This window comes from Seriola aureovittata, chromosome 9, assembly GCF_021018895.1.
Source record: "Seriola aureovittata isolate HTS-2021-v1 ecotype China chromosome 9, ASM2101889v1, whole genome shotgun sequence".
NCBI lineage: Eukaryota > Metazoa > Chordata > Actinopteri > Carangiformes > Carangidae > Seriola > Seriola aureovittata.
The window spans coordinates 25421530-25436010 of NC_079372.1; the positions used below are offsets into that span (position 1 = coordinate 25421530).

Below are 14481 nucleotides of genomic sequence, written 5' to 3' on the forward strand. Positions count from 1 at the left end.
TTCCAGATGTAAGAAAGCCTCATTCAAAATCCCACTGCCTCTCTCAACAGTATGCCCTGTATGTCACTTCGTATACTTACATTTGGACAATAGTTTTTTGGGAAAACCTAAATCTAATATTGTTTACTCGAACTGTACTGTTTTGAGCCTAAGACATCTACGGGCCAACCCTGCATTCAGACAATGTTGGCAGAATGAGAAGAAAAGGAAAAACACCTGTTATTTGGACTTGGGAGTGTTTGTGCATTGTTCCAAGGAGGTCCAGTGATAATCGCGTATAGTCACCAGATTAACGGCCTGAATTTTTGTGAATCATAATGTTTTGTGTTTGTCGCAGTTCATTACCAAGAGAAACCAGATACAAACAAACAGTGTACCCCCCATATAAAATGAGATGAATTGACTATGTTAGTGTTAATATTGGATTTTATTTTGATGTAATTGCCAGCGGTGGTGCATTTGCAGCCATTCAAGCGACAGCATGTCTATAGTTGTTCACTAAGTGGAAAATATTGTCAAAAATTTCCAATAAAGATGGAGGCTGCCATAAATGACTTGTAATTAATGTTTAAACGATACAGCAGCATAAACGTCACGGCTCAACCGAGCGAATGAAACCTTATACTAATTTTTAAGTTTTGATTAAGGCTATGCTTTTCTGCTTTTATTTGGAAAATAATGAATTTATTTCTCTCAGGGTAAAATTGTGTCATTATTGCCTCTATTTCATCTGCTTTCTCCGCATACTGAGCACATGTGGCTCAACATTAAGAAGTGTTCAGACAGAACATTTTTGCATCATTCACATGGATTTGACTGCCAGACTGTTGGAGTCAATAGCTACAAGCTAGTTGGCATTGCATAGCAGTTTCCCTCCTTATATGGACACGTCCTACCTATTTAGCACTTGTTCTATATATGATTTAATAAATAATTCCTCTGGCCACTAACATGTCTATATACTTCTAACAGTAGATTATAAAGAAACCATTAAAGTCTAGTTATATTTTTACTTAAAAACACATCAGTACATCAGTCTTGGAAATCTGCTGCTACCTCATATAGTTATGATGTAAAACCTCTATAGTGGCTGGTCATTTAAAACATTAGAAACATCTCTCAATATAAGGCAGTTCAGTTCGAGATTAGATTTTACAGGTGTATCTACTAAAGTGGTCACGGAGTGCATTTTTACCCATCTAGCAACTACATCCATTTACATATCTGTCCAACATATGGCACCATAACACTATATATCCTACAGTATGTGCGTTATCCACCTGCCATTACCTAGTGTAAGATTTATGAGGCATCTGTCAGATAGGCGGGGTTCACATGCATTTTATTATTGCCTGTCATGAGGAAGTTGTTGTCAGTCGTCTGAGCGCAGCAGAGGCAGGATTAACCCTGCAGCACACCGCAATTTCTCTCTGAGGCATTCCGAGGATTCCTGGCGCTCCAACCTCTCTACCTGTCCGACAGGTGCAGTCGACTGACTTGGTAACGCGCACAGAGGCAGAAGGGTAAAGGAGGCTATTCATGGTTATCTATGGGTGAGTGTCTGCGGAGAGCTTGTCCATGTCTGGAAGCACTGTGGCAGAGGATCTTCAGTGACAAAAAGCCTTCTCCAGGAGGAGGAGTGAGTGGTGATAGTGGAGGAGGAGGAGGAGGAAGAGACAGCAGCAGTGACGGCGGCGGTGAGGTGAGACCTCCGACCCCGGCGCCGCCGCCAAAGGAGAGACAACCCGAGCACAGCTCCATCTACACGGCGGTGTGGCCGTTTGAGGCCCGGCACGAGGATGAGCTGTCGTTCCAGGAGGGGGATCTGTTCAGCGTCATCAGCCGCAACGGGGACTGGTGGACCGCGCGGAAAATCGATAAGAACGGGCGAGTCCTGGACACCGGGATAGTGCCCAACAACTACCTGGCCAGGGCCGAGTCACTGAGAATGCAACCGTGAGTGTTACAGAAACAAACTAGGGGAGACCGGGGATTGTTGTTACATTTTTGACATTTCTGAATGAATCTTGGAGCTCTTTTAAAGCCAGTACATTCAAAAAACGTGTCTGCTATTAAATGATGTAGGTGTTATATCTGCAACAAACAGAAATGCATGGTCTAGTCCCAAACACAAGGAGTGAAATGTTACAATTCACCCCATAGTCCAGGATAGTTGTAACATATCCTGGGCTGAAATGTTACATTATATAAGGATTCTAACAAAAACTTTACATTGAAAGCTTTTTATTCAATACTTAAATGGCTTTTTAACATAATTGGTGCGTGCGTGCGTGCGTGCTTGCTTGCATGTGCCTGCCAAGTATGTTATGTTAGTCACTATCAGTCATGGTAGTGATAAGACATTTGATAATAATAGACTAATAAAACTGAACAAAAGGTGCATGTGTTCACCAGCTTCAACAATTGAACATGTGTGTATTGAGTGTGTGTATCAGTCAGTCAGTCAGTCAGTCAGTCAGTCAGTCAGTGTATATGTGTTGCTGCTAACTAACCCAGACTTGTAGTGATGGACTACTGCTTAACTTACAGCTAAAACATTAGCACTGACAACTAGCATGAAAAATATCTAACATGACAAGTTTGAAAGAGTTTAACTACAAAGCAGGCTGCTATAACAAAAGTGAATCAAGTAAAAAATAAACTTTTTTCCTCAAAATTTGTTGTTATTTCCTTCTAAATTTGTGTCTGCCACAGGGTGCTACTTTCTCACATGTGGAGTAAGGACTACATTGAACATGTACAGAGTGAATCGGGTGATTTGTAACTTGTTCCTAATACGAGAAATTGGAAGTGTTACAACTGACCCATGTTAAAACCATTGCCTGTCTCCCCAACTCTTTAACTGTAAACATGTCTCATGCTTGTCTCCAGCCATTATCAACTTTACAACTTCAGCAGACCTGTGGGTCAACTCCGCTCCTTCTTACTGCTCCAATTCACTGTTGACTTGTTCTGCACGTAAACACAGTTTAACAGTTGAAAGTACAGCCTCTAATCTATCTCCAATCTATAATTCACTGCAGTGATTTTATAATAGATTGCAGCAGCATAATGCAATCCGTTTTGATGAAACCTCTGTTCTGCCTCCACTTCCATTAATCAGTATCTTGTTTACAGCTCAGGAAAGTTTCAGCCTCATTTTTGACCACACTTAAGGTTAACAAGGAAATGTGTTATCATAACTGCTCTGGATAAAAAACAAGGCATTGACTTCCCCATAACCTGCTGCTATGCTAAGTTCCCTCTGTCACTACAGCAAATGAGCATGAAGTTACAACTTCATACAATGAGATATCTCCTTTGATTCTTCTTCTTATTCTGCATCAGGGCCTACAGTTTACCCCCCAGCCCTCAGCTGTAAATAAAAGTGAGAAATGTCACCAACACCCTTCATAATGTCAGTCCCATATCTGTGCGTGTGTCTCTTAGCAGTGATGCAAACTGGGACACAAACATGATGACAGTCACTCACCACTTCTTGTTTTGTCTCTCTCTCTCTCTCTCGCTCTCTCTCGCTCTCTATCTGTTTATTGCTTCAGCAGATTGGGAAGTGTGTAAACTGTGGGTACGTGTCAGCAGGTGCTGCAATTAATTATAGAGTTGCTCTTTTTTATTACTAAATTACCTTATCTTGTTTGTCATCCAGTTAAAAACCTATACTTGATACAATACCAAGAAGATTAGTTACTATCATTATTTGAAAAAAATTATTTTAATGGTTTGTTTTGGTGTATTTAAGAGTCAGGTAGGTTATTCTGCTTCCATCTCTGGTAATGTGTAAAACTGCAGCTAACAATTATTTTCATTATTGATTATGTTATCTAGTTATTATGTCACAGTTTTCTGAAGCCCAGATGACAGGTTCTTTGTTTTGTCCAAGGAGCTTTTCAAAAACTAAACCTATTGATCTTATTATTACCTGAGACAATAAAAGCAGTAAAATCCTCACAATTAAGAAGCCCTGGAATTGTGGGTAATGTTTGATATCTTTGCTTGAACATTGACTTCAATTATCAATCTTTCATCAGAGTGGTTGCTGATTATATTTCTGTTAAGTGACATTACTTCAGCTCTAGTAATGTGGATCACAATAAATTTGTCAGAAAATTTGAGTCAGATTATGTGTTTTTAACAGGTTGTTGTACAACAAGTTAATAAAGTCAAGTGCCAATGTCTTACAATGTCGTAGATCAAACTAACAGTCTGGCTTCAGACAGATGTCTAAATCCATCTGTTGCACAAAGCTGTCGAGTTCTTGATCTGTCTAGTTCTTATTTGCAGTTCATTTTTTTTCAAACTAAAAAACATGGCTGACCATGCAACCGTTATAAGGACATTTTACCACAAAACTTTAGCAATAAGTCTTAAAGTACTAAATAAAATTCCTGTAGCAGGAAGCCTCAGTGCAGACCTGTACCAGAGCTCAGATATTGTTGATTCTTAATGAAGCAGGACTCAGTAGTCCTTTTCCCCCTATTATTATTATTATTATTATTATTATTATTATTATTATCATCATCATCATGGAAATATCGCTCTTAGTTCACAGAACACCAAAATTAACACAAAGACTAAAATATCTGGTGAAACCAGCCACAGGATTTCCACAAACAACATAGACTAATTGTAAATATTAATTCAGTCAGACTTGCTGTAAGTCTACACTAGAGCCAAGTCTCTCACCAAAAAGGCAGAGATATAAAACATTATTACAAAAGCATTATTGACAAAGTTCACTTAGAAATACCAAAGATTAACTGGAGTTACTGTTCTGCAGCTGACATCAGCGTCGTCTTGTGACTCTAAGATACATTTTATGTGATTGAGAGATAAGAGGACAGTGCAGTGCATTCACTGCTGTTTCAACACAGCATTTAATAGCTGAGGTGATGATAACCTGAGGCAGAAAGCTTCTGAAGCCATGAAACCACATCCTAATAAGATTTACTTTGATTTATCTCTGTCTATATTGATCCAGATGGTTCTTTGGGACAATGAATCGCTTTGAGGCACAAAGCCACCTGCTAGCACCAGGAAATGAAGAGGGAGCTTTCCTCATCCGACGCAGTGAGAAAGACAATGTTGGATATGTTCTTTCAGGTAAGACGAGAAGGGGAGGGGTGAAGAAGAAAACCCAAAAAGAGCACAGGAAGCATATCATGTAAGTGTCAAAGAGTTTCACAGACAGAACAAACAAAGAGATACAGGAAAGGGAGTGTGTTTGTTGGATGATCATCCAGCCAACAAGGAACGCTAACAAGAGATTTCCACATATACATTCTCAATATAGAAACAAGGCAGATAACGAGACTCCATAATGACCCTGTTCATGAGCCAAAAGTGAAACTCTCGCTGCACACTACACTCATTAAATTAAATTAATAGACATTTGGGAAATACTGTACATGCCTGTTGGCTTTCTTGCTAGATGAGAAGATTGATGCCACTCTCACATCTCTTTGTTCAACATGAAGCTACAGCCAGTTAGCATAGCTTAGCACAAAGACTGGAAACAGGGCAGACACCTAGCTAGGCTCCGCCCAGTGACAAAATCCACCTACCAGCACCTCTAAAGCTCACTCATTAAAACGTTATATTTCATTTGTTTAATCCTACAAAAAAATGTAAAAATGGCAGTCCCCTGTTTTTCAGTGTTAATGTGTCACAGTGTTGGTCAACTGCTCACAGCCAAGAAATTGTCTGGAACTTACAGTAACTACCCATAAAACCATAAAATTGATGTTTCTGCCCTTCCATTTCATATGATATCAGACCACAAATAAAAGTAGAAAAAGGAATGACGTTGCCAGACATGGGTAGTTGTATGAATGTGTTAATTCAGTTTAACATTCTCTGACTGAACTGATGCGCTTCCAAAGAGCAGCAGCACAAGCGTAACCACAGAAAATGTCAGTGTTTGTGTTTGCCATCATTTCATGCAGTTTACTAATCCGTACCTTTCAACATAACCTAGTGGCTTCCAGAGTGGACGTATTATACTCCTATAATACAGTATTATACAATAATTCATCTGGCAAGAGGCAGGGTACACCACGACAGGTTGCCAGTCTATCACAGGATTAACTTCAGTTTGTGCTAATTACATATTATATAATAAGATTTTATCCATATATGGATTTAAAGATTTGCATGAAGGCTAATTCTGATTTATTACAACTTTTCATAACTGTGTATCTGTCATTTGTATTTGTATTGTATAACAGTGCACTCACCAAGTCCATTGCTGTATAAACCATTAGTTTATCCAGAGTATCTAAACCACTTGGTGGTAAAACCTAAAGTGAGAGCACCCAAAATGTTGGTAATAATCCCACATTGCACATGAAAACTGTCTGCACTGCTCACCTTTGTTTTCTCTTCAACAAAAAGGTGCTTTCGTCTGTTTATAACTTGTCTGACCACTAACACAAAATCATCGTTTACAGTTTCTTCTCCACTGGAAATATCGTCAGGGGCAAAAATGAAACCTTAATCTAAAATAAACATTTGAGAAACATTTAATGACAAACCAATTTTGGGCTTTCCAATAGACATATTTAACTACAGCATTTAAAAACTGATAACAAAAGAAAAAATGGAAGTACATTAAGCTCCTCTTGGACTGTGTGAAGTCAGTATTTCTCAGTTTCTCACTTCTCTTATATACTGGGAATGTTTTTGCCACATTTTAGACAATGATTTAATAACTAAAAAAACAAATGTTAATTGAGAAAAATGTAAGAGGATCTTTGGGTTTTATTTCTTAACCACTTCTGCTTGTTCCTGTCTTTGTGTGTGTGTGTGTGTGTGTGTGTGTGTGTGTGTGTGTGTGTGTGTGTGTGTGTGTATATATATCTCTCTGCAGTGAGGTCAAGCAGTCGGGTGAAGCATTTTAAAATCCACCAAACAGATGAGGGTAATTTTCATGCGGACCACAATCACCACTTCAGCTCCCTGATCAATCTGGTGGATCACTACAGCACCAACAGTCTGAACAACACAGGCTTACTGGGAAGCCCCTGCAAGAGGGTAGGGCGAGCTGCGGTTATGTCTTTTTTGCTTCATATGTTTGTTCCTCTTATTTCAGGAACAGTAAGTGTGGACATTAAGCTATGACGCCTAAGAAAAAAAACACACTCAAATACATTTGTTACCGATGCATCCTGTTCTTCCATGTTTTTTTTACTTGCATGAGTTTTAGGAAATCATGAAATACAGCTGCAGATGTAGGCAGGGAACTATAATGCAGCACTCGGTTCCAGATGCCTGTGACAGTACACTCAAATGTCAGTTTATTAGGGACACCTAGCTAAAACTAATGCAGTCTAACACAAGAGTCCTGCAATAAATCCTCCTTCATCAAGGTTTCAATGTTCAGTTGTTTAAATTTTGTTAAAGAGGTGTTGGATCATTTTGAAGGATGTGATCTGTGGTGCTTTTGAACTGCATTGTGTTTGCGTTCCTCTTATTTTGTCTAAGCCATTCAAATAAATGAGGGTAGGCCGAACAACAGACACACCTTTTTGTATAATGCAGCACAAACCGCAGCCTCCAAAATGAGCGTACAGTTGAATCTATTCAAAGAGTGTGACAGGTACATACAATACCCATTTAAATTGGGATGTATTACTGTATTTGTGTCCTGAAAGAGTGTGCGTGTGTGTGTGTGTGTGTGTGTTCCCTCCTTCAGAAAAAGCCCAACACCCCAGATTTGAATCATTTTACGGTGGATGAGTGGGAGCTCCCGAAAGAAGAGTTCACCCTGGAGGAAGAGCTGGGCAGTGGCTACTTTGCTGATGTCTACCGGGGGCACTGGAAAAACCACATCAATGTCGCCATCAAGATCATCAAAAGTGGTATTTCATCATCTCTGCTGATCTAAGGAAGGCTAACTTTAATAAATAGGTTTCTGATTATGATTATTATGAGGACTTGTTTGATGCTAGGCTCCACAAATCACAAAAGCGACATCAAGAGGGAAACATCCTTTTCTCCAAATACATTTTCATCTTTGATTTTCATTAGAGAGATCTAGTCAGATCACTGGGTTGTAATAAAGTGGTGTTTTTTGTTTAGGAACAGGTAAGGAAAAAATATCTGGTTTAAGATCTGACCACTGTGGACTGTGGTGAAGCTGCAGGTTTGACAGAAGTGAGACTGGGGGCTTTAAAAACTCATTACAATAATGCAATTTTTTCCCACCCAGTGAAGAGACAGTTGCTGTGTCTCAATTCAGATACTTAAGTCACACTCACATGTAGTACACTGTGTACACAGTTAAACACTGCCATTGTACGCTCACTGGAAATGACGCAACAGGTGACTGCGATTGTCACTCTCCTGCTTTGCTCACTTGACTTCAAAATAAACGTCTTACTTTCCTGTGCGTGCCCCATGTGTCATGTGACATGGAAATTAAGCCACCATAGGTGCCAACAATGTATCCTCCTCCTTACGTTACCAAGCTAAGATGGCGACCACTGAGGGTGAGAAGTGTCCATCGCTTTACACTCAATTTGTGGATCATTTTAAATGCACCACTTATATACTTATAGTGCACTGCATGTTGCTGGGTGTATACTTGTGAATGTGAACACACGTAGCCACTCATAGCAATAGGAAGTGTGGGTATGGAAGTACGCACATAGAGACACAGCGACACAGACTGAAGTGAGTCTGTGATCCACTGATGTGCACAGCCTTGTTAATCCAGTTTTGACCCAGGTTTATCTCAACAAAACTTTGCATGTACTATATTAGAGGTAGTGGTGAAACAGTTATTTCATTATTTTCGTTAGTAGACATGAAAAAAAATTGGAGCCAATAATTTTGACTTGATTCATTATTTAAGTCACTTTATCAAGCAAAAACACCCTCCGATTCCAGCTTTTCAAATCTAACACTTTTCATTTGATGTGAACAAAAACTGAAGTTCTTGATCTGTGTCTGCAGGATGTTATGCATTCCACTTCTGACACACGACTGGCTGATTGGATAATTGCATGTATAAGCAGGTGTACAGGGGTTCTTCAAACAAGAACATGAAACCAGGAAGTACGTTTTCAGGTTACTGTGACAGAGTGAACTGCTGAGGATTCTTTTATATAAACTATCCACTGAGTTGGAGATGACAATATGTTGTGTCGCTAACGCATCAGCTGACTCATTGTGTGTTAATGTCTACTCGCAGCTGTCCAGCTGTTTCTTCTGCTTCCAGCATTTGTGCAAAACTAAGCTAAATCCATCCTGGACCAATGATATTTCCTAAAACCCCTCAAATGTAAATGGTTAAAGGTCTGACTCAGGTGTTTGAATCACAGCTGTTTCTGCCTGTATAAACTGGAAAAATACAAATATGCTTTGTCAATAACACGTTAGACCACATTTGAGTAAAACTGTAGGTGGTTTAACCAGTTAAGACCGAATGAGAGTGCGAATGACCATGGTAATCCCCACTGATACTTCGTCATACATAACTAGCAATACAGTCATCTTTACAGTGGAATTTTAGGGACATATTTGGACTACTCATCAAAATTGACTGTTGTGTAACAATCAGTTACATAATTTTGTTCTTTTTAAGTAGAAATGAATTTTTTGGTGTAAAGCATGTGTCAATGTTAACCTCACTATTATTTAAATAGTCACAATATATTGGTCTCATTCACAACAAAAATAACAAGCACTTGCAGGAAGTACAGTGACCATTACAGAAGCATGAAGCAAAGCAGCGAAAACTGCAGTCTGTACACAAGAGTATCAACGAGCTCAACACTAAGTGTACTGTTCACTGTAGTAAAACCAAGGATCCACTTGTCATTTTGATTTCAAAAGCATGCTGATGACATAAACAAGCTGGAGCAATTTGAGGTTGCTGTGACCAAACATGTTGTAACAGTAGCTCAGATGGGCTATTGCTTTTATAAATGCACCAATACTGTGTGTGTCACAGACCTGCCATTTACATGCGTCTTCAGTGATCTGATCACAAGTGGTCAGTTCACACCTGGCTTTAAAATGGTTCTTCTCACTCGAGTGAGCACTTGTGATCGGATCTCACTTCCTCACTTTATAAGCAAATAAACATACATGTCATTGTGCTTGTGTGTATCAGTGAGAGAGAGAGCAGAGCAAAGTGGGGTTGAACAGCTGATCACAGCTCTAAAATGAAATAAGGTTTTATCCATTTGAAATAGTAAAATATTTTCACTGTGGCAGAGGACGTCAGTACAGTAGGCGGCCTTTCAATGTGGCCAGAACGCATTTGCGTTCACACTGCTAAAGACGTCTTTCTTTTCCACACTGCAGTATTACAGACACTATCATGCCCTGTGCGCCGTCTCTCTGTTCAGTCCCAGTTTCCACTTACACTTGTAGACTGACCCTCAATCTTTGTTTCCATTTGTTTGACTGTCATAAAGTTATCATCAAATATGATGATGTATCAAAACGGTTTTAACTAACAAACATCATTTACTGTAACAGCCCAAAAGCCCGATATTCAATCTACAATGGAATAAAACAAAGGAATCTGGAATCAGAGAATGCGTGACAATTTTAGTTGGCAAATAAACATGATTAATCAGTTACTGAAATTAGCAATCAACTAATTGATTAACCTACTAATAAGTCAATCGCAGTGACTGCAGCTAATTTCTAGACCTCCTTCTGTCCAGTCTCCTGTAATTGACATATCGATATTGATGCTTTGACTTCTTAGTGATTGAGTTTGTTAACCATATAAAACCACGTAAAAAAGACAGAAGTAAAATTTAACCATAATGGATAAAAACTGTAGACTAATGCCATATAGCTTTGTCCTGCTAAAAGCCAACTACACTAGCTTTGTTGCCATTTAGATTGTCCAAACAAAGAGGGTACAGTATCTGATTTTTATAGGTAGAGGGCCTCCAAAAAAAGCATCTATACTTATTTTTGTGGTTACTTGCTGTCATGCCTTTGTAAGGCAGTATAGCTCAGCATCTTTTCCCCTTTCATTCATGTAAACCAGACTGACAAAGAAAACACCACCAGATCAGTATCACGACATCAGTGATGTTTTTAAGCAATTTTGTTTCCGTAGACAAATGTGAGTCTATGCACAATCCTGTGTGGGCTTGTTAGAATTACCTATACATTCATTCAATAAATATTCAATCTAAGAAACTGCACTTGTAATATCATTGTGATGCATGAACATTTCTCTTCACCTAATGTTTGCAAAGCACGGAAAATCACATCTTTGACAGTTTCATTTTAAGCTCTGACTTGGAGTATATTTAGTAAGCATCACAGTTTGTGTTCCTTTATTATGATGAGTATGTCACATTTGTCAAATGGTCAAGATTTCAAAGTGGTTTCCATGGTTTTGTTTGTCTGGTTCTCCCTCCCCTGTTCTTATTTTGTCTCTGTTCCTCTTTTTCATCTGCATCTTTCTTTCTTCATTCCTTTCAATTCTCTTTCTGTCTCTTTCTCTAGATTCAGAGTTGAACCACCGTGAGTTTCAGAGGGAAGTCCAGATCCTAAAGAATCTCCGGCATCGTCACCTGATCTCCCTGTTTGCTGTGTGCACGGCCTCAGCACCATACTACATCATCACCGAGCTGATGGAGAAAGGCAGCCTGCTCAACTTCCTCAGAAGTAAACCTCAGTGTTATTCTAATGGTGTCTTTAGTAAGAATTAGTTGATGTCCTAGGGTTAGGGGGAGATTCGGTTATGGTAAGTTATTATTTGCCAAGCATGGTGTGATCTAAAACTTCAGTCAGTCTCTCAGTTTTGATGTTGTTTCTTTCACTTCTGCACTCAACTGCACCCAATTGCCATTTTATTAGGAAAAACATGCAGTCCTACAATAAATCCTTAAGTTTCTTGTTGTGTCTGATTCTCTGTTGTTTTCTCTGTGTTTGTTTTCTCTGTCTCAGGTCCGGAGGGGCAGCTTCAAGACACTGCGTCACTCATTGACATGGGTGCCCAGGTGGCTGATGGGATGTCATACCTGGAGGAGCAAAACAGCATCCACAGAGACTTGGCGGCTCGAAACGTCTTGGTGGGAGGAGACTACATCTGTAAGGTGGCTGACTTTGGACTGGCCAGAGTGATAAAGGTACGTGTGGAGGGAAGAAGTGTTTCTGTGTCATTCTCTTATGTGAAATAAAAAAATGAAGTTTTTAAAGACAAAAGGTTTTTCATCCAGGAGCCATTTTATATCACAGAAGATAAAAAGATTCCGTACAAGTGGAGCGCTCCCGAGGCCATCAGCCATGGAAAGTTCTCCAACAAGTCAGATGTCTGGTCTTTTGGGATCTTGCTCTTTGAGATAATCACCTATGGAGGCGTTCCTTACCCAGGTTGGTGGAATGACATGACATGTTATTTTTGGTTTTTTTTTAGTTCAAAAATATCTTTTAAAGCACTTTCAGTTAATGATTAATGGTGATTATGAAATGAGATGAAGTCCTTATGGAAAACATTTCTCGAATGTCGTCCTGGAGAGGTCAAAGTTTGCAAAATGTCACCAGTTCAGTGCCATCGGGACAAAATATTTTACTTATCTGCTGTTCTCAGCATTCCTTGAACCATAGGGTAACTCATACCCCTATCAGACTGACTCTCGTAGTCCAACTGAACCAACCAAAAGATAAGTTCACATTTTTTAAATCTGTCTTAAAACAATACTTGCATTGCCATATGTAAATTGACATGAGTTTTGTTTACAGTAGTCATCCATTCCTTCCTGTTCCAACTGGCCATTAAAAGGAGTTATTTGCAAACTCAAGCGAGCTTGAAAAATTCATGCAGCAACTACAGTGCTGTGTGCTGCTGTGACATTTCTGCTAAACCACAAAAAGTATACTGTACTGTGTTTAAATATATTTGCTAACCTTAGTCGCTTACTTTCAGTTCCCTACAGCCTATACCCTAACACCTTTTGTAAAAATAGTGCAAGTTTCTTTATCTCATCACATTTATTATTAGTCTTATGGTCTGTTCAAGCACCTTGGACACCATGACAACTTGTATCTACTGTAAGGTTAGTCGTCTTTTTAGGGCTGCACGGTTAATCCTTTCAAGATCACAATCTTGATTCATACCACGTTTGCATTAGCTGGAAGATATACCGCATCAAACCAAACACAGCACTGTAGTTGCTGTGTGAATTTTTCAAGCTCGCCACCATCAGAACTAAAGTTTGCAGGAGAATATGCTGAGAAAGGCCCCAGGTGTATCTACAGGTGTTTTAGTGGGAACTAATGTTAAACCTCACCTCAGCACTTCTGCACTTCTGTCCCAACTACATCCTCTTTCTTTACCTCCTTCACGCCATCCTTTGCTCTTTCCCTCAGCCTACAGCAACCAAGAAGTGTTCCATCAGGTCAGCAAAGGATACCGGATGCCAGCTCCAGCCAAATGCCCCGATTTTTTCTATCAAATCATGTTGAAATGTTGGAGTGCCCAGCCAGATGACAGGCCACCGTTCAAGTCCCTCAGGGTCCAACTGGACAGCAGCTCCTACGAGCTGGAGTGACCTGCTCCTGATTCCTGCAGTACATGCTCAGCGCCACAGGGGGGCAGCAGAGACTGACACTCAGCAGGGATTGTGAGGACTCTTATTTAGAAACCAGAGAGTAAAACAATGTACAGGCTTTTCTGCAGAATGTGTGTGTTTGCACTATGCACATCTGCAAAGCCTGATGTATTTTGTTCAATCCACTACTTATGATTATTTTCTTTTTCACTTCATCTCATGACAATTCTTTGATAGTAGACTGAATATATTTGGGGTTTTTGTCTGTTAAGACAAAAAAAAAAAAAAAAGAAGAAAGAAAGAAAAAATGTAAATTAAACATGTCAGCTTTGGCTTTGTGATGGACATTTTTCTCCATTTTCTGACCAAATAATCAGTTATTCGAGACAACAATCTGCAGATTTATCGATAACAGGAAAAAAAAGTTACATGCAAAAATGAAAATTTTCTAACTGAACCTGTTACTGTTTGATATATGCAATGTCAGAAAATTTTTAACAATGCCCATCAAAAGCCCAATGTCTTTAAATGTTTTGTTTTGCTCGAACAACAGAACAAAACCCATATACGCAGTGTAAACATTATCTATAAAACAATATGAAAACAGAGAAAAGCAGCAAATCGTCACATTTGACAGGCTGGAACCAGAGAGTATTTTAAATTTTTGATGAAATATTAAAATGTTCTGAGAGTTGTTATAATTTCCTACAGAATAATTAGTGTGGTCTCTTTGTTAAGATTTCTTTACAAAACCTTACAAACTCAAGCGCTCGAACATCAACAAGAGGGAAATTACAGACTTTTAAATGTGAAAGTAAGACGAAGGTTTTTACAACATATTGTCAGGGTTTAATCCAAGCAAACGCACATGGATCATTTCCACAAAGCAGGCATGGTTCACACAGCGAGCAGCGAAAAGTCATGCAGGGTGTAG

General features: G+C 39.2%; 1 protein-coding gene across 1 annotated transcript; it reads left to right on the top strand.

The window, feature by feature from the left end:
• Positions 1 to 1330: 1330 nt before the first annotated feature.
• Positions 1331 to 14263, top strand: ptk6b (PTK6 protein tyrosine kinase 6b). The gene is made up of 8 exons (XM_056383798.1): positions 1331 to 1956; positions 5000 to 5121; positions 6887 to 7050; positions 7712 to 7877; positions 11500 to 11661; positions 11944 to 12125; positions 12216 to 12369; positions 13366 to 14263. Exons 1-8 carry the CDS (start codon positions 1550 to 1552, stop codon positions 13545 to 13547), a joined length of 1539 nt encoding a protein of 512 aa, XP_056239773.1. The 5' UTR covers positions 1331 to 1549; the 3' UTR covers positions 13548 to 14263.
• Positions 14264 to 14481: the final 218 nt, after the last annotated feature.